The 27,282-nt window shown below is 29.7% G+C and overlaps 1 protein-coding gene across 2 annotated transcripts; it reads right to left on the bottom strand.

Moving 5' to 3' along the window:
* Positions 1-1,213: 1,213 nt before the first annotated feature.
* Positions 1,214-27,282, bottom strand: LOC129916591 (importin subunit beta). 2 transcript variants are annotated; one of them, XR_008772509.1, is made up of 7 exons: positions 26,926-27,282; positions 19,448-19,689; positions 19,202-19,382; positions 18,287-19,134; positions 15,044-16,382; positions 11,620-11,670; positions 1,214-1,224 (listed from the first exon to the last, which is right to left on the bottom strand). XR_008772509.1 is itself a non-coding variant. In XM_055996617.1 (6 exons), exons 1-5 carry the CDS (start codon positions 26,981-26,983, stop codon positions 15,057-15,059), a joined length of 2,655 nt encoding a protein of 884 aa, XP_055852592.1. In that variant the 5' UTR covers positions 26,984-27,282; the 3' UTR covers positions 8,250-11,670; positions 15,044-15,056. The 2 variants fall into 2 exon arrangements, 1 of the variants encoding a protein (XP_055852592.1); XM_055996617.1 differs by lacking the exon at positions 1,214-1,224 and having other exon boundaries at positions 8,250-11,670.

Below are 27,282 nucleotides of genomic sequence, written 5' to 3'. Positions count from 1 at the left end.
CTTTTTTATGAAATAAAACTTATTTTTTTTTATGAAAATAAACTGGGCTTTAATAAAAAGCACAAAAAATTAATACTCATTAACGAGTTTTTTTGACTTAAATGATATGAAAGTGTAAAAAACAACTTAAAAAACGAAGAAAATTGTGTTTGATGCAAAATTGTGGAGAAACGGTTGTCCGCAGAAAAAAAAGTTTTGAGACAAACTAAAACTGTAATAAATTCTTGATTGGTTGTAAAAAAAATTTTTCAAATCAAACGTAGTTTGGCAAAGATAAAGCTAGATAAGGGAAAAGAGAACAAAAATCATAAAAACCGTGGTAACTCGAAAACTGGACGAAAACGAGAAAATTACCTCTTAAGTTTTTCGACTTAAAATGACCTCAGGAATCCATGGTTTTCGTTTGGGGCGGTGACTGTGGGACACCCTGTATATATATATATATATATATAAATATATATAAAATTGGGATCTCGGAAACGGCTCTAACGATTTCGATGAAATTTTCAGGGTTTGTTCATCTAAGCGAGTAAAAAGTTTTGGAAGTATTTTTGGAAAAATCCGCCCACTGCCACGCCCACTTTTTTAACATATAAGTTTTTTCGGGAACGGCTCTAACGATTTCGATGAAATTTTCAGGGTTTGTTTGTATAAGCGATTAAAAAGTTTTGGAAGTATTTTTGGAAAAATCCGCCCACTGCCACGCCCACTTTTTTAACATATAAGTTTTTTCGGGAACGGCTCTAACGATTTCGATGAAATTTTCAGAGTTTGTTTATATAAGCGAGTTAAAAGTTTTGGAATTTTTTTTTGAAAAATCGGCCCACTGCCACGCCCACTTTTTTAACATATAAGTTTTTTCGGAAACGGCTCTAACGATTTCGATGAAATTTTCAGGGTTTGTTTGTATAAGCGATCAAAAAGTTTTGGAAGTTTTTTTTTGAAAAATCCGCCCACTGCCACGCCCACTTTTTTAACATATAAGTTTTTTTCGTAAACGGCTCTAACGATTTCGATGAAATTTTCAGGGTTTGTTTATCTAAGAAAGTAAAAAGTTTTGGAAGTTTTTTTTTTGGAAAAATCCGCCCACTGCCAAGCCCACTTTTTAAACATAGATTTTTTTTTGGTAACAAATTAAAAGATTTCGATGAAATTTTGAGGGTTTTATCCTCTAGGTAAATACAACATTTTGGAAGTATTTTCTCTTATATTAGTTTTTTTTACCGGAGACAGATTCAACGATTTCAATAAATTTTTGAGGGATGGTTCCATGTGTTACGCATTGTTCTTTTTCTTTTTGTTACAATAACTAAACTAAATTTTTTAGATCATGACTTTTTTGATCATGCATTGAAACTTTTAAGTAATTTGTTGATTTGGTATCACTAATTATCTTTGTTTTACTTTTTTTTTTCGTTTTAATGCGACTATTGTTAACGTATAAGAATTAAATAACTCACAAAAAGCAACACCGTTGACCTAATGTCAATCTTATAATATACAGGGTGTCCCAAAGGTAATGGATCAAACGAAATATGCTAATTGGTGAACTTAAGGGCTCTCAGAATTTGGTAACTTGTTCATCCCAAATCCTTACGGTTTTCGATTTAATGCAATTCTTGTGAAATTTCGAAAAATCCCTACTTGGCAACAGTACTCTACTTCTTGCGCCCATTATTGATTTTTGTTTTTTAAAATTCTTTCAAAATATTTTTTATTCCATACGCCATTGCGCTGCAAATTAACTAACAGTTTCAAGTTTTATAAAAAATCTATTTCTAACTTTTATTTGCGACCAACACCGCAAAAAATTTTTTTCGGTGTGAGAATGGTTTATTATTTTAAAAAGTTGCCCTGTTATTGTAGTTTTCAAAAAGGTATAAAAGTTTCCAAAGTTGCAGTTAGATAGCAAAATATTACAAATTGAATTCAACAAAACGGGGTTTTTCAGTTGGTTGTTTTTTGTTCTGAAAAACCCTGTTTTCTTGAATTAAAATTGTAATATTTTGCGATTATTGATTAATGGCCGCAGGAAGCAGAATACTGTTGCCAAGTAGAGATTTTTCGAAATTTCACAAGAATTGCATTAAATCGAAAACCATAAGGATTCGGGATGAACAAGGTTCCAAATTCTGAGAGCCCTTAAGTTCCCCAATCAGCATATTTCGTTTGATCCATTACTTTTGGGATACCCTGTATAAGTAAAAAAAAGAAAGGAGTAAAGCATCCACTGATACAGAAAAAAAAAAACAGGGATAAAAATAGTATTTCTTCATACTAAGCTTGAAAAAAAGCTTAACTTTATATTCACCATCCAAAACTTTCTTACACGAAAATTAAAGTTTGAACAAAAAGATATCTCATTGCTGTAAGCATTTTCGATAATGCAAATTCCTGTAACCCTTCTCTTCATTGCTGATCGTATATTCAAACTTAAATAAACTGGATTATAAAGTGGGAATGTGGTGTTTTGTAACCCGCGAAAACTGCAAACTCAAACCCACTCCAAAAAATTGCTGTTTACATTTGAATTTTTTCACTGAAAGTTATAACATTTAAGGATTCCGAGCAAAGCTCGGTCACCCAGGTACTAAAACATAAATAAATGTAATTTGATTTGCTTCTACTCTTTGTACATAAATATGTACAAACGTTTTAAAAAATAAAAGAGAAATGTTTTTAAAAAGTACACATACACCCGAGTGTACAACAAAATCTAGCAAATCTTTAAGGAAATTGAAATCTGAAAAAAAACTAATTTGTAATTTTTTTTAACAAAGTACAAGTCAGCAAACAAATATCCAAGAAACTTCTGGTTTTCAGTTATAATTTAAGCTTAAAGAGACCTTTCTTTTGATGATGATTAATTTGGAGGAAATTTTTTAAAATGACTTTTTTCGGCAAGGGGTTAGCCTTGATTTTTTCTCGAAAATCTGAAAAAAAAAATTTGTAATTTTTTCACCCAAATGCATAGGCTAATTCAATTTAAACTCATATCTGCAAACCAAAACTTTTTTCAAGAGTTTGGTCAAAAGATATATTGGTTTCGGAATCTAAGAAAAAGTAGGAAAAGAAATTTTTTGGTTGGAAATAACTCAGCAAGAAACTTTTGGTTTTCGATTATGAATAGAGCTTAAAGAGACCTTTCCTTTGATGTCTCACTCGTAGGCTTTTTCTCTGTGAAAGAGTGAACTCATAGCTGCAAACAAAAGCATGTTTTGGAACTTTAGTCCGCAGATATCAGCCTCCTAATGTTAGAAAAATAACATGCACGACTGGGTCGCACGAACTTGCGACCAAGTGATCTGTTGTGGTTATGGATATTGACAAATGCTTGTGTTAGACATTTGTCTCTATAAAAGAAAACCTTGTCAAGAATATACAAAAATAAAATGTTATATCCAATTGCGTTTATATACAGGATAATGTGGGTAGATTTTGTTAACTTAAAAAAAAAAAAAAAAAAAACAACCCATACATACATCTTATTTAAAGTGGAAACCTCAATTACCAACCCAAACTCTTCCAGCTGAAAAGCAAAACGATTGAAATAAAACAATATACATAGCTTTTTGTCGCCATTCAAAAAAAAAAACAAAATTTATTTATTCACACATCAAAATTCGTACAAACTATCAGTCATACAAAAAAATGTTTTTTCTTCATTTTTAATTCATGTATTTTTACCTCTGATTAAGGATTTTATAGTTTTTTTAGGTTTAATCTTTTATTTTTAAGATAATTTTGCAGATTTTTTTATCTATCATTATTTAAGTGACAAGAATTTTTATCAATTATTATTTTAATGTCTTTATTAAAAAAAAAACAGATGTAATTGCTTTCCTTAACTTTATAATGGTTTTATTTTATTATTGTTTTCTTTTTTTTTATATATAATTAATTAATTAATGTTGTGTGCTTGCTTGATTTGATTTTATTTTATTTTTTTTTATTTTTGTTCAAATAAACATCTATGCTTGTTTGTTGCTCACAAAAAATCACAAACATACATTATGCTCTCTTTCTCCCACACACACACATAATATACGCGCGCGCTCACTCATACAACTTACAGCCACACACAAAACTCACAGCATTTTTTTTTTATTTAATGTTTATAATTTTGTTTTTCTTGTTGTTTTTTTTTTAATTCGTAAAATACATACTAGAGTTTTTGAAAAAGTTCCTTGCATTTTTTGTTTGTGTTTCTTTTTTTTAGTTATTAATTTTTTATTTTTTTATTTATTTATTACAAAATATTTTGGATATCCTAATAGTAGTTTTTTCTTTTAGTAAAATTGTAAAAAAGAAAAAAAATGTTTTACTTATTCTTTTTGTTTTTTTTTTTTTAGTTAACTTTATAAACTTATTTCGCAAGAAACTTTCTCGTAATCACAGACACATTTCATTTAAACAATCGTACTATCTCATAATTATTATTATTATTAATTTTTATAATTCAATGTTTCTCTATTTTTTTGGTTTACATTTGTTATTTAGCTATTTAATTGAAGCTTAAAAAAGATAGATAGATAGAATCTCTCCAATGAAATAGTTAAAAACAAATGAATTTTTATTTTATTTTACTTTTTTTTTAATTACTAAAATCTTAATTAATTCTAAATTCGTTCACAACGACTTCTTTCGCTCACAGAGTTTGGTCACACTTGGAATGATACCACAGCTACTTAAATAAAGTATTTTTTCTTTTTTTTTTTTATTCTCTCATATTTTTCATAATTCTCAAAACACATCATCATCCACAAAAACACCTGTAAAAAATTTTGAAGAAAAAAAAAATAATGAGTATCTTTTGTGCTGTAAAAAATGTTTTTTTTTTTTGTTCTTTAGAAGAATGTTCAGTAAAGATCAATTTATATTAATTATTTTTTAATATTTTTTGTTTATATTCTAATGATACTTACACTTAAATGGTATATCACACGGTCAGTCGGTTGTGTTGTCTACGTCGTAAATAGTAGTAATCGTCATCTTCATCTCTTCATCGTTAAGTTATCTTCATCATTGGTTATTTTGTGATAATTACCATCACACCTTGATTCTCTCTCATCTATAAATTAATTTCATCATAGCAAATACACACTAGGGTGGGTCAAAAAAATCGAAATTCTTTTTTTTGAATTGGTACTCCGAAAAATCGATTGCTAGACCCCTCTAGAATATACACACCAAATATGAGCTCTTTATATTAATGGGAAGGTCCTCCGCTTTACAATTTTCCATTTTTACATCAAGCTTCTACTAAAAAAAAATAATTTTTTTATTAATTGACTTTTAAGCAAATTTCTTTTCATATTCTTGTAGGAAATTGAACGCTCTACAAAAAATGCCTTAAACACTTTTTTCGTTTATCTAACCGTTGAATAGATATTTGAGGTCCAAAAATCGAGAAAATCTTTAAAAATTCGTTTTTTGTTCTTAATTTTGTAACAAATTGAAAAATTATAATGATCAAACGCGCAAGACATATTCTTGTTGGAAATTGATTGCTCCACAAAAAAGGTCTTATTAACTTTTTTCATTAATCTAACCATTTTAAAGATATTCGAGGTCAAAGTTAAAAAAAAAATATAAAAACATTTTATATTTTTTAAAAATTTCTAATTCACTGAAACTTCATTATTTTCAAATTAGCAAGATATATTCTTGTAGGGGCTTAAACGTTCTACAAAAAATTCCTTGGAATGAAATTGATTGCTTTAACCGTTTAGAAGATATTCGTATCCAAATCGCAATGCATACGGGTCATAAGAAAACTATTGAAATCAGTGAGCATTGGTTTGGATACGAATATCTTCTAAACGGTTAAAGCAATCAATTTCATTCCAAGGAATTTTTTGTAGAACGTTTAAGCCCCTACAAGAATATATCTTGTTAATTTGAAAATAATGAAGTTTCAGTGAATTAGAAATTTTTAAAAAATATAAAATGTTTTTATATTTTTTTTTAACTTTGACCTCGAATATCTTTAAAATGGTTAGATTAATGAAAAAAGTTAATAAGACCTTTTTTGTGGAGCAATCAATTTCCAACAAGAATATGTCTTGCGCGTTTGATCATTATAATTTTTCAATTTGTTACAAAATTAAGAACAAAAAACGAATTTTTAAAGATTTTCTCGATTTTTGGACCTCAAATATCTATTCAACGGTTAGATAAACGAAAAAAGTGTTTAAGGCATTTTTTGTAGAGCGTTCAATTTCCTACAAGAATATGAAAAGAAATTTGCTTAAAAGTCAATTAATAAAAAAATTATTTTTTTTTAGTAGAAGCTTGATGTAAAAATGGAAAATTGCAAAGCGGAGGACCTTCCCATTAATATAAAGAGCTCATATTTGGTGTGTATATTCTAGAGGGGTCTAGCAATCGATTTTTCGGAGTACCAAATCAAAAAAAAAAATTTCGATTTTTTTGACCCACCCTAATACACACTCTCTTATTTTGACTCAGAAAACAGTTATCATCATCATAGACATTTTCTTTTTGTATCTATACACAAACAAACAAAAATAAAACAGACATCCCTCTTATTTCCTACAATAGGTTCATTTAAAATAATAATAAAAAAAAAAAAAAAAAAAAAAATTAAATCTTTCTTAGATTTTAAACGAACATTTGAATTCAATTTTAAGTTAGAATAAGAATTATCATTCTTTTGGTGGTTATATTTGTTGATTTGAAAATTTTAACAGAAGAAAATATATGTATTTTTAAACAAATTTCCCAAAATTAGATGCTTCGACTCTTATAATTCTTATGAGTGGACCACATCATCATCGCCATCCCTATCGTCTTTATTTTCAACAAATTAGCAATGTCCCTTATATTAGACTGCAGTTTTGCAAATCCAATTATTCCCTGCTGAACCATTTGCGTGGTATTGTGCAAAGTTTTTTTTTTCAAAAAGAACAGGTATTTCAAACGAATTTTTTTGAAATTACTTGTTACAATTTTATTTTAAAATGTATCTGATCGGTTTTTGATATACATAGGTCCCTTTTGTGACATCCAACCGAAAAGTTGTTCATGTTCGAAATACTCGCCACCCTGATGATAAAGAACTTTTTCCATTCCCTGTATATGTCTTTTTTCTAAATTTATTTTTCAGTCTTTCAGTTCAGATCGTAGGAAACTATGTATAGCCAAACTGATTTAGAAATTTATTGCCGATCACAATAAAATCCGAATGAAACTTTTGAGCATCATTTCCGTTCGCATGTTTGTAAAGGAGGGAAGCATCCTAGGTACATTATTATACTTTATTATCACCAAGATAGCATCTTGGGACCTTTTCCGAAACACATTGTTCCGTTCGAATACAAACTGCTAAACAAAGATGCATTTTTTGTAATTTGTTTACGGACACTATGGCGTATGTATAACAACATTTTGTATATACAAACAATTTAACGATTAATACAAATTTGTCTATCGTTGATCAAATAATGCCATTTATTTCAATTTACTGCCATTTTAACTTTTAAGTTGATCACCTATGGTAGCAGCAAATTGGAGCCTCTTTTGACAGAAAACAAACCAGGAGGAAATTGTTTCAAAAATGTCCATGACAATTGTAATCGAAAACTTGCGAAATGGCTCGTAGCCGGCAATCAAACAAAGTTTTACTGTTTATCAAAAAAAAAATTCATTGACCATTACAACACACGACTCACTTAAGACCCTGGTCTTATTTCTTTCTTCCAAACTGAAAATAATTTGTTTTCACTTTTTTCGAAAAATACTTTTGCTTTTATTGTAACGAATCAACAGAATCCTTTTTTATGGAGAGTTCAACAAAATGACAAGAAGCTTTATGTTAAAAAACAATAATTGACTTGATCAAATTAATTAAGAGATATTCTCAAAAATTACACTTGTGATGTTGAATAAAAAAAATATGATACTTTAAACTTATTTTACAAACATTTTTCAAAACAAATATAACCACCAAAAACAAAACTTAAATCTATTATTATTATATTTCGTTCAGTTAATACATTTATAATAAAAAAAAAAGAAGAAAAAATAGTGATTAATAAAGATCTTAAACGGCTTAAATTTATATTTGTTTGGTCATGTGTTTCATTATGACTTCGTATTAATTTATTTTTGTTAAATTGATTAGTTTTACTGTGTATGACATTGTTTTACTATTATTTTATTAAGTATTTTTTTTTTTTTTGTTTCTATTTTTTTTATGTAATTTGTTAATTTGTATATTAATAATATTGTGTTTTTTTTTTCTGTTGTCTTTTTATACCTGAATAATATTTTGTTGTATTTTACTCTCTCTTAAGCGTATATATTTATTTTTTTGTTAAAAGATATTTTAAGTTTTAATTTAAATTATTTATGTAGGAATGAAATACAAAAAAGAAAAATTGTGTTTTTTTGTTTGTCAATTCCGTTTAAAATCTTTAACATTTATGTTTTCTTAATTTAATTAAATTTATTGATTTTTGTTGTTTTCTTTTTTTTTAAATTAAAAATATCCTCAATACTTATTAATTCACTCACAGCACTTGCTCTTTATTTCATTAATTTTTTTTTTGTCATTGTTTTATTGGTATTTTTTTCTTTTCAGAGTTTTGTTTTCTTTTTTTTTGTCTAAGAAAATTAAAACTACATAATAAACAATCGATCATCAATTTAAAAGAAAATTTTAAATGATTTTCACACATTCATTGGTTTTATGTAAAAATGCATATCACAAAACATTCATTCATTTTATGAATTCATTAATTGTTTTTTTTTTTTTACTTTTGGTTTAAATATCGCAGTCATAAATAGAGAAAAATTATACAGAGATTCACACTTTCAAACATTCAAAAATTCATCACAAAGTTATTCACACATTCATAAATATACTTGTAACTAAAGCTGGAAATGTGTCCTTGGAAAATATCTTATTTTATTTATTTAATTTTTATTTCATATTTTGAGGTGTGAAGAACACGTTCCCAATAGGTGAGGGAAATTCTCAGTATATCAAGTTTCGAAGTGAATATCGTCGATGTGGATGGGTCAAATTGATGGAGACAATTGATTGATAAAGGAAAGTCAACAGAAAATTTATATTATGAATTCAGCGCTTCGCGGGAAGCCCAATGTCTTTTGGACAATTGGTATTGGCCACAAAATTCGTCTGATTTAACAATGTTTCAATGAAGAAGCTCTCAAAATGGCCATCTGAGATAAAAGCAGTTGAAGTTTTCGCCAAAGGCAGAGAGAGTGATATAAATCGCCATGCCCGCATGATGATGTCGATAAGCAATTCCATTGTAAAGTGCATAATTTATACTTGTTACATAATGGCCCAAAGCTGGAAACACCATTTCGAGTAAAAGTCAACGCTTCAAAAGGAGTTGAAGACATGGACTTGGACGTTTTTGGGTTTCAGCAGAATGACACGCGGCGTCACACAGCCCGCTTATTTTGGGATTCGTATTATAAGCCGTCCAATCTTCTACATATCGAATTTTTGTCGATTTTTTGGAATGAAGTACACCCATGACAATCCAGATAGGCTTTTGACTATTGAATGCTACTTGAAACGATTGTTTGCATTTTGGATTTTCTTAAGGTCATCAATAAAAAGTCGGGAAAGCTCTTCTTTTGAACATCAAATCAAATATCAATTGATAGTTGACAATCGTCATACGACGATTCTAGAAAGAAATCATTGCGGCCGTTGCAAGTACAGGAGTGGTTCACGATAGCAAATTAAGTATTGGGGGATTAAACTAGATCCCAAAGCGAATGTTTCAATAAGGGATAATCTATTTACGCTCACTGCGAGAAGCACGTGCAGCACAAAAGCTTTTCTCGGAAGTTATTGGAATCGGGAATATATTTTACTGTCAATTAATTGCATTCCTCAGAAAATAGTTCGGAAAGAGATTCACGATATATATTAGCAATAAAATATTTCTGGAGGATAACAATTCTTAACAGGAAACAGTAAAAAATTCTTACTTAGACTCCTGTCGTAGAAATGCGAGATTGGAATAAAAAACAAAAAAAAAAGGATCTTAATTCGCTGTAGAGCAAACATAATAACGTTATGAGTTTAAAAAAGAATAATGTATACTTGGCAAAAAAAAAAACAATAAAAAAAAAAGCTCACGGATGTGATACACATCGGGACAGCGAAATCATTCTTAAAATGGATTGATTTTAATTGGATTGTAATTCACTTCAAAATATGATACTTTCGCTCAAAGATAATGACAAATATCAAATTTTGTAGATTTTCGCCGAATTTTAGTCGAGAATAACTAACTTCTTCAAAGGAAACATTTCCAACCCAGGCACAAAGCTCACACTTCACAAATCAAAAACTTAAAAAAAAGCATTCAAAAGACACCATTCACTCATGCACACATTAAAAAAAAATAAAAACACACACACGCACACACACTACACATTCACACAAAATCCACACTCGTCACAAATACGCTTAAAAACGGCATACGAAAATTGTAAAGAATCAGTCTCACATTCATAATATTAAATTTATAGTTTTGTAAACCACATTTACTTTCAATGTTTTTTTTTTTTTTTGTTTTTGTTTCTTATTACATATATGGAAAATGATATACATTTTGGTAATTTTTGTTGTTGTTTTTCATGTGTCAAAGCAACATAGCAGAACCTTAACCACACAAATTAGAAATTAAACAAACGCAGAAAAATTCATCTCAAACACACTCGACGTCCCAAGAATGTTTTAGAGTAAGAATCTAAATGAAAAAATTCAAAAAACTTAAAAAATCGTTGCAATCATTTCGTAGAAGAAGAAACAAACTAAAAATACACATAATAAAGAATTCAAACAAACGTAAGAAAGAGAAATGGCAGATAAATTCGCACGATAATAACATTCACACAAAAGGTGTTAATATTAATTATTATTTATCTTAAAATTTTGCTTAAAAATTTAATTATGATTAAATATATAATTGTTAATTTTTTTTTTTGTTGTTGTTGTTGTTTTGTTTTCATATTTTTGTTTTTCTTTCGTTCTATGTTGTATGGGTTTTTTTTTTCTTGAAATAGATTAGAATGGAAAATTAAAAAAAAAAGGAAAAAAATTAAATTTTGTTTAAGCTTTCAAAGCTTTTAAATTATTCTTTTTTGGCTTTTCGTTTTAAAATGGAGGCGATAAATAGTTAATTTACAATTTGTTTATCTAAATATCAATAAGTTATGTTTTTTTTTGTTATTGTTAAGAGTTATTTAATTTAGGGAAAAACATTCTATTTATATCTTTTCGGGAAAAAGGGGGAAGGGGAGGAAGAATTTTCAAAATAATGTTAATTTACTTGCAAAAATAGAAATTGCTTAATGAAAAGAAACAAAATATATATATAAATAATAATTAAACAATTATATAAACTAGAACTATGTGAAAAAAATAATGATTATGATAAAAATAAACCTAACATCGTCGATCTTATGACGAGAATAAGATGTTGTACAATTAATCGAAATACACACTGTTGCTTCCATTTTTTTTCTTTTTTTGTTTTTAAGATGTTTTTTTGGAAGTAAATACAGTGTTTTTTTGAGAGATGCATTTTGTGAGTTATTTTTACTTTTTTTAGTTTTTGTATAATGCATTTGTTTTGTTTGTAAATTCTGAAATATCTGAAAAAGAATAAAAATAAACGTTGTTTTATAAGTAGAATGGGACGGTTGCTGGGACGGGGAGAAAAATAAAGTCAATCAACTTGATGTTTTATCTTAATCATATTTACAATGGAAACGAATAAATTGGAAATAATTGAAGGGTCCAGGGGAAAAACAGAACAAGTCCATTCCAACTCATTCCGAGAAAAACGTAGGTAATTTAAAATTTTGTTCTTCATACAACTTAGTAGGTACTAAGGGGACATAATTTATTTATTTTTTTTTTTTTTGTAAGGTTAAAATTTGTTTTCTAAAAGTAAGGATGCCACCAGATAGCGCTTAATAAATACTACAATACCTCATCATTTTTTTATTTTTGTCTAAGGCGCCGGTTAAAGCAGGAAAATGCATGAGGAAAAAAAAACAGTATGAAATTGAATATTTTTTTCATATGATCGTTTATAGCGATCAGGAAAACAAAACTTACGTCAGCTGACACAAACACAATCTACCTACTCTCTTCTTTTCCTGATTGAAAAAAATTTGTTCGTTAAAGGAAAAATTTGAAACACTTAAGGTGAGCCTTTTGTATCATTTTATTTCAAATGTCAATCAGCTGGCACGAAAAATAAATTTGCATCAGGAAAACAAATAAATACAATTTTAGCAAAAAATAATGGTTTCCTTGTAAATTTTTTTTTTCAATACAAATTTTTTAGATCATTTAAACGATTGATATAGCTTTTGTGTTTCAAATCGAATGAAAACACAACGAAATATCTGTTTGAAAATTATTCCCGATTCATTTTCCTGATAGGTATAACCGACCCTTAAAGTGGATATCTACAGTTTTTCCTGTGACCCTTGAATTGCAAAAAGGGAATTCTATACTAAAATTACTAGACTGGCTTGGGTTCATTCACCTACTCTCAAATACATGTCAATAGATAAATCAATAAAGCAAACAAAATTCTTAAAAATGACAAAATTCTTAAGGCCCATTTGCTCATACTAGTCATAAATTCTCATCTTAGCTAGGTCGAACATAACTCTTGTGTTTTACTTAGTTTATTCTAAGTTGCTAAAAAATATTTATGTTTAACCTAGCAATGATTTACTTTCATGATATAAATCGCTGAGAACTTCAAATTCAAAAGTCAAATCAATAGAAACGTCAAATAATTTAAATAGATTTTGAGCAATTTAGCAATTAATATACAACAATATCGTTAAATTTTCAAGTTTGTGTCTTTATCTTGCGGAATAAAAGTGTAAAAAAGTATATTTGAGCCAAAAATAAGTGTTAACTGGTTAAACAAAATTTATTCGTGTGTGTGTGTAAATGTGCTGGTGTGTCAAAATTAGTCAATGAAATATGACAGCAAAATAGTGCCTCATACAAAAAACTGTGGTGTAAATTGTACCATCTGTGGATGGTTTAAGTTAATGAATGTAAGTTTATTTTTATTAAATTGATAATAATTCATGTCCTTTGTACTACCGACATCAATTTTTGAGCGACATTCTTGCTTTTTTCATAAAATAAAAGTGCCTAGGTAGAACATAACAGCTTAAGTTCTACTATTTCTTCCCCCTAAGTTATGTTAAACTTAGAGGAATTTATGACACAGTTTGAAGTTTGTGCAAACCCTAATGTAGAACTTAAGGGTTTATGTTTCACATAAATTTTTAAGACTCGTTTCAGCAAATGGGCCTAATAAAAAGAAAATCTGTCCTAGGTCTAACCTTTATGCAATATTTGTATTTTTAAATATTTTTTTAAAAGGCTTTTATTATTATCTAACTAAAATATTGCTATTAACAAATTAAAAACGTACTAACAGTAATAATATTACACTGGTCTACAATAAAAAATCGGATTTGAACCAAATCATACTTTTCTAAAGGACTTTCGTGTGCTGATTCCCAATCCAGTCTTATTGCACTGGCTCACGTCGCGTTATTGAAATATGTACTTGTACAGTTCAAAAACGCGTTGTTTTTTTTAAACTACTCATATTATATCCAAGTACTTTAATTTGTCGTCTGAAATATATTTTTAACATAAATTTTTGTCTCAAAGACATTAATAGAATTTATGATATTTCCAAAACTAATGGCTTCTTGAAGGAAAGACTTTTGATTTGGATTTAGAAAAAAAAAACAATAACAGCGGAAAAATATAATATTTTCGACGTCATTGATTACATTATTAATTTATTTTGCAAAAAAAAAAATTAACGGAGATATAATCACGGTTAAAGCACAAAAAAGCAGTGTTATCTTTAAGAATCAGGCATATTTTTCTAAATTTTACTACAAATTCAAATTTTTAGGGTATATATTTTTAAGATAAATGCTTTGTTTCGTGCATATTTTTCGAAAATATGGAAAAAAATAATAACGAAATTCCACGCTTGGAATACGTAAACGCTTGAACGCCTTTTGGAAAAAAAATGCAAAGAATTACTTCACTGTCTTGGGCCTGGTCCACCGAGTCACCTAACATCAACCAATAGAAAAACTTTTGGCAAATAACAGAATATAATAAAATCTCTATAAAATATTGCGACCGAAAAAAGTTCTAGCGACATGAAAAAGTATAAACCAAATTCGCACCCGTCTGCCTATCACGTCACAAAAAAGAGGTGTGCCTACAGCGGGTTAAACATAAAGTGGCTTATTTAAAACAGATAATTTCGTAAGGATTAGTAAATCTTATGCATTTGTATCCGGTGTTTCCAAATGGGGATATAATTTTGACAAACTGTATTAGTTACTTTTTACCTTTGTCTTAATGCGTGGATATAAAGCTGATAGCTTTACCACAAAAAAGACACTTAAAAGAAGACACGCTTAATAACTTAATAACTTTTTTACAAATATACAAAATTTAAACTTTACCATGTTTTATTAGCGTTTTGGATCAAAAATTAAAGTGCGATTCTTTTAAACCTAAACTTCTTATTACAGTGGAATCTCGCTAACTTGAACACATACGAAACCAGGCCTGTTCAAGTTATTGGATTGTTCAAGATACTGGAACATATAAAAAGTTTTCCTTTTTGCCCGAATTCAATTTTGTATTATAAATTAATGTAAATGACATAAAACACGATTGCAAAAGTAGTTTCCTACATTGAGGAAATTCAAACTTCTGTTGAAATACAATTTGTTCAAGTTAAAGAGCTTCAAATATTTAAATTATTCAACTTATAGAGTCAGCAATAAAAAAGTTCAAGAAAATAGGATGTTCAAGTTATTGGATTGTTTAAGTTATCGTATGTTCAAGTTAGCGAGAGTCCACTGTACAAATATTTATAAAACATCGAGTTGACGCTCCCCTTCTTAAAAAAAAAACTAAAAATACGAAAAAACAAATTTAACTTACCAATTTACAACGTTTACTCGGTCGGAGGGACGTCACGCAATTTCTTTATTTCCTTACTCGCCCAACTGCAAAGTGATTTTGTGCGGGACGCCTTGCAACGTTTGCCATCGGCAAGGAATTGACTTATTGTCATATCTTCCAACAGAGGATACAACTGTGGTCCAAATGCCGTACATAAATCACCAATCAAACCAGCGGAAATTGCCACAATCGAATCAGACATATCACCCTCTTGTGCAATGGCTTTGATAAACGCAATAATATGACCAATGTGAGATTCCATGTGTCGAACTTCTGGGTTGGGTTTATGATCGGCACCCTTCAAACCTTGCAAGATTCCAGTATAAGCTTCAAGTACACTCTCACGCAATTCATTCAAATATTCCAACATATCGTAGCTATTTTGATCAACCTGGACACGAGAGGCATGCAACAACATTTCTAAAACAACTGGAAGGTATTTGACAAACTCAGTGCCAATGCTCAAGGCCATATCACCAAACACAGATAGAATTTGTGGCTTAACTGAGCGATGAAGAGTTGGCTGACTCAAATTGTCACACAGAGTTGACATAATCTCGTCACAAAATGGAATAACGTGAGCTTTGAGGGCACGACAGATGTCACCAGTTAAACCAACAGCAGCACAACATACTTGATATTCCTGGTAGTTCTTAAGACCCATGAACAAATATGGCTTGAAAGCTTCCATGTATTTGAGGAACTTCAGACCCAACAACTCAGCCAAAGTGGAAACAGCAATGTAGGCGTCTTCTTGAACACCACCAACCTTACTCGACGATGAACTGAACATGGTCAAAATTGCAGTCATAATAGCGTCGGAAATTTTGGGAGCATCCTCTTCGCGAACCTTACGCAAAACCGATTGCAAAGTTGCACACAACAGAGATTGAATGTCATTAAAGTGGCTACGATCATTTTGGTTTGAAAGATGGGCTTCCATTTGTAGGACTTGATTCAGTCGCTCCAAAATGACAATTGTTGTCTTTTGAACAATTACGTAGCAATCAACTGGTGAGTTTTTGATCATGTCCATAAGAGCTTCATAAGCTGCAGCACGCAAATTGGCATGAGCACTGTCTGCCCTATCGGTTGTCTCCAACAATTGGGTGATGATGTATTCGAAGTATGGTGATAAGCAATACGTTTGTGGAGTCTCTCCATCGGCTCCTTCTGCTGCTTCATAAGCCGCATCGGAAAGTCCAATAAAAGCCCAACAAACATTTGTTGCTACACGTGGCTCGGCCTTGAGACCTTTGATGAAACATTCCAACAGTGTGTTTAGGTATTTCTGATTGATAGCTGCTTCTGGGATAATCTAAAAGAAAGAAAAAAAGAGCAATCATTTGATGAACCTATATAAAATAAGATGCACGAGTCCCAAGTACTTGCTCTTATGGTAACAGTAACTCTAATTTTAAAGCTTTTTACTGAACAAAATTAGGGAAAATTTAAAATTTGATGTTTTTAAGGAATTTCATAAATAGTGTAAACAAAATGAAAATCTGTTTTTATAATTTATTAAACACCGTTTTAAATGATCTCTTTCATAAAACCAAGTATGTTATTTGATTTCTTTCATAAAAATGAATTTTTAGAAATTAAAATTGTTAGACCCGTTTAAAAAAAAAAAATATTTTTTTAGTAAAATTCTCTAACATTTTTCAAAAACAAAAGTCGGTATGCCATTTTTAAGAAAATAAATAAATCTAATTCAACACATCAAAACGAAATTTCGATAAAATTCATCAAGTTTTAAAAAAATTGATTTTTCAAAAAAAAAATTTAAATGTTTTTTTAAAAAATCCAAAAATGTGGTTTTTTAAAAATTTTTAAATGTTTTATATAATGATCAGGGAACGGATTTTCATAACTTTGACTTTTTTTCTGAAAGTATTCATGTTCCCGGGGTTCCAAATACATAACACATAATATGTGCCCTTGATTATGAAAGTGGACTAAGTCACTTTTTGCATTGTTTGAAGAAAAACTTACATAATAATTTTCTTATAACGATTTAATTATATTTCTTTTATGAAATCACTAGAGGAGCAATAAAGAATTTTATTTACTGCAATTTCGCTTTCAAATAAACTTTACACCTGAAATAATAATTATTTTAAGGCTAGATTTGAGGCCATTTTTAGGAGTGACTTAGTCCACTTTCATAATTAAGGGCACATATGTTTTTAATTTTGCCTTTTTTACCAGTTAGTGCCTTTTTTTTTACTTTTTTAACTCATCAGTGCCTTTTTTTTCTATTTTGTGCAATTTTGTTTGTTTTGTATGCCTTTTTTAAGTATATTGCTTTGAGATTATTACGCCTTAAAATATGGTCGTAACATAACCGTAAGAAAACCAATTTGCTTGAACTGAACACATTAGAAAAAGAAATTATAGGAAGGTTGAATACGTACTTTTCTTTTCTAAATTTAATTTCTTGTTTTCTTCTCAAGCATTAAAATAAATTTTTGAATTGTGTTCGACCTTAAAACCCAAAATTTCGAAAGCTTTTTTTCAAATGACACCAATTCGGCAAGTTTTCCCATTTTTAAAGAATAGGTATGAACGAAAATGAATTATTGAAAATTCAAAACTGTTTTCAACTTCAATTAGAGACTAAAGTAATTGAACAAATAAATTCTGTAATTAACGGCGACATCAACTCCAGACTTCCCGAAAACATTGAAGTGAATAATTTCAACAATTTTAAATCGGGTATACTCGTTTCTGCTCTAGTAGAGGTCTTTCACCTCATTTAAGACGCTTCTTAAAGACAATCACAGGAGGATGTTTCCTGAAAACTTTTAAAAAGCTTTTTGAAGTTCAATACTTTCATAATTAAACATCAAGCTCTTGTTTCTTTTTATTTAATAAGTGCCTTTATTGCTTTTTTTTAGGACATACAAATCCTTTCCCTGATAATAGTTGTTTTAACGTTTTTGTTATATGACAGGTACCGTTAATTTTGGTTCTAAAAAAATTTCAATTTCTTCTCTAGAGAATCAACTTAAAAAGGGCAAACTACCAAGTTTGAACAAAATCGCTCCAATACTTTAGGCTGTAGATCGAGGAACATCCAGACACACAGAATTGCCGAAACCACTTTTTTGGCAATCTTCATCATCGTAATGTCATGTGTGATTGTTATTTAGAGTTTGATTTTTTTCCGAACCCTAAACTGCTTATAGTACCTATATCGCAAGTTAAAAATGTACTTACATCGCAGATCCTTCCAAAAGTCCAGGCGGTTGTATCTCTAACAACAACACTCGAATCGTACATCAATCGAATGAGTGTTGGCATAGCCTGTTCAACCAGAGTCTTCAATGTATTCGACTCAACACCACTCAAAATGGAACCGAATGTCATAACGGCAGCATCACGCAACCTCCAATTGGGTGATTCGATATTTTCCTTGATAAATGGAAGCACATGTGGCACAATTTCATCCTCGCAACACGTTGCCAACAGGATTAAACACACACTAGCCGCTTTCGATGGACTCCAATTATCTTCGTCGTCGCATTCATCTTGTTTTGTCAATTTTTCCATCAATACTGGGGTCAAATATTGCAGAGCACCACGAGCATAATGTTTTGAGACACGCGTTGGTGTTTTGCCAGCATCGATAGCCTCTTGCGATTCTATCGCCAAGTCGACTTCTTCATCACAAACGTTCGACCAGAATTCAATGCCCTGCAATGCAATCTGATCGTGTTCGGATTTCATAGCTTCGAGTGTAATTGGGAACAAGGCTTGTCCCATGTATGGCTCCATGTATTGGTAGTAGAGAGAGAGAATCTTAACCAGACATTGCATGGCAGCAACACAGATTTGAGTGTCTTGGGATTGCGTTGCTTCGCATACAACTTCCATGATGAAATTACGTTCGGTGTCTTTTTCAAAGTTGGCTTTTGTGAACTCTAATGAATTGAGTAGAGCTGTTGTGGCAGCTAAGCGAACGTGGTTACTAGATTCTTGTTTGCGCATTCCATGAATAATTGCTGTGAGGATCTGATTTGCTTGATGTTCAAGTACTCCAGGTTGGATGTCTTGACAGATGTAGCCTGGTCAAGATAAATACAAATTCATTAGAATTATCTGGACAGTTTCAAACCTATTCAAGAAACTTACCAATAGCTTCAAGAGCTGCTTCTCTATCAGTTTCACTAGAACCTTCGGTAACAACTTTATTCACTAAAGTACTAATGAGTATTCCCCATCGACCGTTAGCAAGTTCAGTTACGGCAACATATGCAACACACTGTGCTGCACTTGATGGTCGAGTATTTTCTGTACCCAAGGAGCACAGAATCTAATGTGAAGTAACCCAATTTTTAGTTTATATATTTTTGGTAATAAAGAAAAATAAAAACTTACATTCTTTTTAATATATTCACGCGTTTCCTCAGGAAATTGAAGCCACCTCTCTTGGTACTGCACATTGGTTGCCTTATCTTTGCTGGTTAAATGATTTTTCAATTGCAGACCAGCTGCCATACGTGCCACAGCACTATTGCTAACATTTACAAGGACATCTGACAATGCCTTGAGAAATTCAGGCAGATTTGTTTCGGCTGCCTGCTCCAGGAAGTTCTTCGCCGATAGCAGTTCATTTTTGTCTGTGAAGTTAATTATAAAGTTTGATGTTACAACATATTCAAAATCAGATTGTTTTTGGTTTACATCCTGTATGTAAATTATGCAGTTTAAGCACATAGGGGCCTAACCTTACAAAATGATTAATTTTAAAAGTATACTTATAACGAGGTGTTCAGACCCGGAGATTTTTATGAAAGTCGAAACGAAATGTATAGGGTTTTTGCATGTTTGTTTCCTTAGATGTCACAATAAATTTGATTGAAAGAATTGTCCTAAAATGTGAAATTTTAACATTTGAGGAAAATATGCAGAAATTAATCAGAGCCAATTTTTGCAAAAAATTTGTTTTGTGTGAAAATTTATGGAGTTGTATTTGGTAACGTTTTTGCCATTTGGGATTGAAGGAGTTATACGCTCATATTTCATTTTTTCCTAATTGTATTAATATTTAATATTCATTTAATGGGTTTTTGCAAAATATTTTTAGCAACATATTTTTGTTTCATTGTAATTCTTAAGATATTGCATTCAAATCATTTTTGATGGAAAAGCAGAACATAGGCGCTAACATAAAACTTTTCTCTAAAAAGACTTAAACTTAACATGACAAAGTTGCAAGACAAGTTCAAACAAAATATATCTAACCCATACAGGCACGAAATATGACCCAAGACACGGCTCCTTGTTTAAATTTCTTGTTAATTAAAATAATCAAATTGAGTTTCAGATCTTAATACAATCTTTTAACAACTCTGTTTTTTGTTAGGAACGTGTTTCAGTTCGGACAGAAGCAAATTCAATGGTCAAAAATTATAATAAGAATTTTCGAAATCACTATTTACATATTTTAATTTTTTCAATGTTCTATGAAGAAGACTGCAGTCTATGTATACCTACCTTTAAATAAAATTTGTCGAAGTTGATTCACACAAAAAATGTTGTTTATTTTTAATAATCGTGCATATTTTTTTTTCAAGATTTATGCAGCTTCATATGCTCCATTAATATTTAAAGCAGATTAAAAATGCGTTTCTTTGCATTAAAAAAAAAAACAGGAATTGAAAGCAACAAAACAATAAGTCCTCAAAACATTTGGACATATAATTTTGTAAAGGGGAACCAGTTTTGTAATATAAAAACGATTTCATTATTATGCATTTAGAGGTATGCATTTTTCAAAAAAAAAAAAGGGTTTGAGTTACCAACAGAAAAGTGGCTGCTCATAGGGAAGAAATCAGCAGTATATTTATAAACATGTTTTTTTCTTAAAAATACCTTGTATGCAGTTTTAATTCAAAGATTATTGGTTTGACTATTTTTTCCTTAACTATGTTTCTCTAGATTCTATACCATGAACCTTCAGTAGGGTGTACCCTATTTTTCACACAGTTTGAAGTTTGTACAAACTGTTATGTAGAACTAAGAGTTTTATGTTCCACTTAAATATTTATGTATGGTATCAGCAAACTCAATGCAACAGGTTTCTTTATAATAATCTCAAAAATTAGATTTTTTTTTACTGTTTCAATCCTTAATTTCAAGGAAATTCTTTGAAATTAAGGATTCTCAGCTGTATTCATGTTATATACATAAATTTGCAATTTTAAACATTTATAAGAATTGTTGGATAAGAACTTTGCACTTTCGTAATATTATAGATGATAGAGCCAAATAAAATGACAGCGAACTAGGTACTTCCTTTAAATTGCCATGCAGAAATAACAGTTCTCCATTGAAATAGAAAATCAGATGTATACGTGAAGATCAATGGCCAGACCAATAAGCTTGAAAATAGTGTCTTTGCTTTGAATACCAAGCTAAGGAATTCGTCAGTTCGCATTAATAATCCAGAACTTGAGGAAACGCTTAAGTTTTTTTTCACTTTGAAATATGACAAAGGAGATTTTGTATATTCTTTTCTATATTTGTAATTATTGTAAAATCGCGATAAACGGAAAATCAAAGCAATACAATTATGTACTCAAATCAGTCAAATTGCATTTTAAGCTTGGTTGAGGAAATTTTTTTTTAAAGGCAACATGTAACACTAATCAAGTGACCGATCTAATTTTGCTACGTATTACGCTCTACCCTAACGAATTTAGAAATGAAGAATAGTCCTGTGATTTTAGTAACGTGGAAACTATCAAACAATTACTAAAAGAGAGTTGCTAACCACAAATCTGATTTAAACCCGAATGTTTAAAAAAAAAACTACCCATGTAACTCACAGCATCCATATAAAAACCACAAACCCGATTTTGAAAACATTAAAATCCTGCAAACTAAAAAACAACCGCCCAAACTCTGCAAACCTGCACATTTTGAACACCAACATAATAAAATATTAAGCATGAATATTAGCTAAATTTTGGACATTTGTATGTCTGTTGAATAAAAAATGTATCTTTGGCTACATTTAGCTGTGCCAATTGGGATACATTTTTTAAATGGCTAAATATTTTTTTTTTTTTTTTTTTTTTTGCAAAAGAAAAGAATTAATGGTGTTTAAAACATTTATAAATATTTACAATTTACAAACTTCCACAAAGCGTTGTCCTAACATTGTAACAATAATCATACTTGAAGGAGCTAGTAAAAATGCTAAGTCTATTCATTTAAAGTGATAAACTGATAAAACTACAATTGGGTGAAGCTAAATCATGTGGTGAAGTGCCGCAGTGCGTAGTGTACTGGCCCCTGAACTCGCTTGGTCTAGGTTCAATACTCAAGTGTGACGGAAAAAAGTTTTTCAAATTAAATGAAAAATTACTAGACTAAGCACCACACACAAATGGAATAAAGGAGTCTGATGATCGGATTGGTATCCGTGAAACAGTACTGTAACTCTAGCCATAAACACTTGGTGGTAGCACCTTCAAGATGTTGTTGTTGTTCAAAGATTATAATGAAATTGACTGTATAAAATAGCAGCCAAACTGCAAGTATGGAAACATACGAAACTTAAACTAGTTGTACTGTGAATTTTATTTTTGGGTTTATATTCACTAAAATATTATTTTTCCCTAATACACACTCATGATGTAGTACATATTAATTTCCCAATTTTCTTTCTTTGTTTTCAGTTCTTGGTTATTTATTGAGAAAAATACACAAAACCTTCTATCAACAATTTGTCCTCTGAAGTTTTCTCTATTTTTCTGTTATTTTCATTTCAGTTTCATTATTATAAATTTGTATAATATTTTATCAACTTGTATTACATTTTTGTGTTTATAATGTTTTTAATAAAAATCCCCTCAGCAGAACAACAATCCCTGTCAGAACGTTGGACAAAATCAATGTAACTTGTTTAATTGCTTATACTAGTGACCAAAAAAGTAGAAGGAAAAGCAAAGTTCTCATTTTATAATATTGGTCAAATTTTTCCTTAAGAGCTTTTTGTTGAACAAAATTGGAGGAAATTTTTTTTATTGAAAAACTCAGAATGAGAAAATGTACCTATGCATTTATACCTTTTAATTGAAAAAGATTTTTTAGAAAATCTCAAAAAAAAACTACTATATCTCAAAAACCAGAGCTGACCGAAATTTTTTGAGTTCGGATTCAAAATCATCACACTAAAGTCCACTAGAAAAGTATACTTTTGTTCTAGGGAGAAAGATATATTAATTTTTAGAGATCAGTTTCTTTATGGTTAGATATGCCAAACCTACTAAACTTACTTAAATTAAGATATCTCGGAGAAGAAAAGAGATATTGAGAAGATTGAAACTGAATTTGAAAGAAAAAAATAAGTTCTTTCATAAATCGTAACAATTTTAATTGAAAAAGATTACATTATGCCAAAATATTTCTTCGAAAACAGCATAAAAATTGGTTTTTGAGATTTTCTAAAAAAAAACGTGACGTGCTAGGTCAATGCTGACTTCGGATTCGGAATCAGCATTCAAAAATCCTTTAGAAAAGTATGGTTTTATTTAAAGGAAGATTTCCTTGCAGACGAGTGTAATTAATATCATAATTTAAGTTTTTCCATTATCTTTCGGCAAATTTAGAGCGGAATTCAGAGTCGTCACTCAAGTAAAAATTTTTCTCAAGCACAAGTCGAGATGAATTTTCTTAGTGTTTGCTCAAGCATTTACTTCAAAATTTTCTCAGTTGGAATTTATAAGCTAAAAGTTAAGAAACCCTTAGGTTTTCTTAACGTAACGTAAGTGGGCCAAACGCATTTGAGTAAAATTTTTACTTGAGTGACGGCCAGCGTTGCCAACTGAGGCATTGGGGCTTATTTTTTGCCAAAAAGGCATAATTTTTGTTCATTCCACTTTTGATTTATGTATATTTCAAAAGTTTCTTATGATTTTTTAAATATTTTGATAAAAAAGACTAAAAATTAATATATTATTATATCTTTTAAATAAAGATTGTTCTAAATTTTAATTACTGTATTGGTTTTACCATTTAACTCTTATTAGTGTTGTTCTCGAAGAATTTTGTCCACATTAATCAATTTTACTAGACGAGAATCTTCAAAAGCAATTTTGTTGCTATAAAAATGCCTAAAACCAGGGTTCAGTTTCAAAATTTAGAAGCAAATTTGAAAAAAAAAGTGAAGTAGAAATTTCGGAAGTACATTTAAAAATTAAACTTTCACAACATTTATTTACAAAAATGTATTCTAAAAAAAATTATTTTTCAACAAAATTACTTTTCTTTACATTTTTTAATATGATCTTTTTCAAAAAACCTTTCTCATCTAGTGCTTGTAACGGTGCTTTGGGTAAAAACGGTTAATTCAGCATTATCTTACAAATTTTTGATCAGGAATTCTTCAAAATCAGTCAAAATTACTTTGATAAACTTTATTTATATCTTGAATTCGAAGAATAATTGAACGCCATTCATCTTTTGAAATTTCAGTTGAGTTTTATTTCTCAATGCCTCGACCAGATTTAAAATTGAAGTTAAATCCCTTTCTCTAAATTATTATTTGAAAAATATTTTTTTAATCAAGAAATGTAAGTAGATCCTGAAAAAGAGAAGTAGGGAAGTAGATTTTATTTTTTTCACAAAATCGAAGTAAATCTACTTCAATCGAAGTAAAGTCCGAACCCTGAAAACGCTTCCAAATAGGCGATTATTTCTTAATGGTGAGCAAAACTGGTCGCTAATTTCTTCCAATTATGTAAAGCAATATTTAGTTCCCTTGAAAAATTACTTTCGAAGAAAATATGTAAGTTGCCGTTTCATGACAAATAAGTTGCCTTATATATAAATTAATTGTGCCCATGATTATGAAAGTGGACTAAGAGCCATTTTCTTCACTAAAAGTTGAACTCAAGTTGAGGATTCTTATCCTCAACTTGTGATTTTGTTTTTCTTCAATCAAAGTTGACATTTTCAACTTTTGATTCTCAACCGTCAAGTTCATCAACTTCAGATTTTCTCAACTTGAGAAATAATAGAAACTTGAGATTTTACATTAAAATGTCATGTTTTTTTCTTTTTATTTGCTTTTAAAGTATTTAATTTGATGAAAAATGAAATGCCTATCCGTTTACAAGAACAATTACTTAAAATTTAGGATTTAATTAAAATAAATGAAAAAAATGGCTCCAAAAAGATTTGACATTTGTAAAAAGAAAAATATCCAAGTATATTACAAATATCCTAGGGATATTTTTTTAAACTGAGAGTTGGCCAACTTATGTTTTCTAAACTCGAGAGTTGAGACAAAAAAGTGAAGAAAACAAATGTTCAACTTGTGTTTGAACTCTCTAGTTGAAGTCAACTCTCAAGTTCACCAACTCTCAAGTTTGCTTCAAGTTGAGCAATAGTGAAGAAAATGGGCCTAAGGCACTTTTTGCATTGTTTGAAGAAAAACTTACATAATAATTTTCTTATAACGATTTAATTATATTTCTTTTATGAAATCACTAGAGGAGCAATAAAGAAGTTTATTTAATGTGATTTCGCTTTCAAATAAACTTTACCCCTAAAATAATAATTATTTTTAGGCTAGATTTGATGCCATTTTTGGGAGTGACTTAGTCCACTTTCATAATTAAAGGCACAATTATTTAAACATTCCTTTATGTGTACGTGCAATTTTTGTATTTAATTTTTTATAACATAAACTAAGAAATCTAAATTGAGGCATAATTTATTTGAAAAGGCATCATTTTTTTCAGTTTGGCATAATTTTGAATGAATTGGTTGGCAACGCCGGTGACAACTCTGCTCTTAAAATAGCATAGCTTCAACAAACTTTACTTAACCTTTTTTTTATAATTTTATGAACCAGTTTTTTTTTATTGGCGCCCAATAGACTCAATAGGATTAATATCAAATCTAGCCCTGTAATTGTTTCCATGCTTTTTTCCCATGGATTTTTTCCCATATTCGAAAAATTGGTATCGAGAACTTCCTCATCAGAAAATAGTGCTTTAGTACATCAGTTTTGAAAATCATTCCCAATTCATCATGAGCATAAACCTTCAAATATAATCCTGTTTCAAAATTTTTTAGAGATATAATTGGTTTTGCGTCTGCTGTTACTATGAGACAAAAAATGCCAAATTCTGACAACTCTGACTCATAAATTTTTGAGAAGATAAAAATTTTACATAACGCACAAGATTTCATTTTTTTCGCAACAAGACGCAACAATGAAATATCGAAAAGCGCCAAAAAATACAGACAATGGCGCCCGATTTTCTCAAACGAAATTCAATAAAATAAATCCCACCCTTTTTTTGGAAGCAAAAAAAAAAAAAATGATAAAATAAAATTACATATATACTTTCAAATAGATAAGTGCTCTCATACACATAATGTACAACACTTATATACACGAGTAACGAGTATGTGTGTATATTATACATTTTCATGACAACTTTAGTTAACCTCTTTAAATTAAAAAAGTTTCATTTTAGTGATCTACATAAATCAAAATCAGAAATCAAACTCCCTCAAATCGACTCAACATCATATAAAAATTTATTTGCGAGTCGATTGGAAGCCATTTCTCGAACTTTTCCTCCGAAAAGACATGACGACAAATTGTGTTCCACGGAAAGAGGTGGAATGCGAGAGGAGAGAGAGACAAGACAATTGGCGAGGCGACCCTGACTGAAAATGTCATTTTTTTCTGTGGAAAAAGGAGAGAAAAATTCAATTCGAATTGGACTTGCATTTTTCAACTTGCGAATACCTTCTTTATCCCCAAAAAATAACTAATTCTAATTTCTTAGTAAAAATTTAATTGAAAATTGAGAAGAAAAGAAACTTACCAGGTGAAATGGTTTTCTCCAAAATCTGTATAAGTTGCAGGTTTACTTGCATATTCATTTTGCTTGTGTAGATTTTTTTCTTCTTCTCTTCTTTTTTGGTCTTTTATAGAATTTGTTCGATTTAGTTTTTTTGATTTGTTGGAAATTTATTGAGAATGATTTTTTTTTTTGAAATCACTCTCGATAATCACTTGTGTGTTGCGTTAGATTTGAAGATATTTTTAATGTAATTTAAGTCGATTGTTAATTGTACTTTTTTGTGTGGTTTTTCTTTTTATCGAGTGAGGACCGGCTATGATACTTCCACATGGAAGCCACTGAGAAAAATTTCGAAGTAAAAAAAAATTTAACGTATAT

Source organism: Episyrphus balteatus, chromosome 1, assembly GCF_945859705.1.
Source record: "Episyrphus balteatus chromosome 1, idEpiBalt1.1, whole genome shotgun sequence".
Lineage (NCBI taxonomy): Eukaryota > Metazoa > Arthropoda > Insecta > Diptera > Syrphidae > Episyrphus > Episyrphus balteatus.
This window is presented reverse-complemented; position numbering and strand designations above follow the sequence as displayed.

Excerpts from the sequence above, each read along its gene's own strand:
- LOC129916591 (XM_055996617.1), bottom strand. The coding sequence starts at position 26,983 with ATGAATATGCAAGTAAACCTGCAACTTATACAGATTTTGGAGAAAACC. Across the intron at positions 19,690-26,925 it reads GGAGAAAACCATTTCACCTG|ACAAAAATGAACTGCTATCG; the intron begins GTAAGTTTCTTT and ends TTAACTTCACAG. Across the intron at positions 16,383-18,286 it reads CTTTTGGAAGGATCTGCGAT|ATTATCCCAGAAGCAGCTAT; the intron begins GTAAGTACATTT and ends TCTTTCTTTTAG.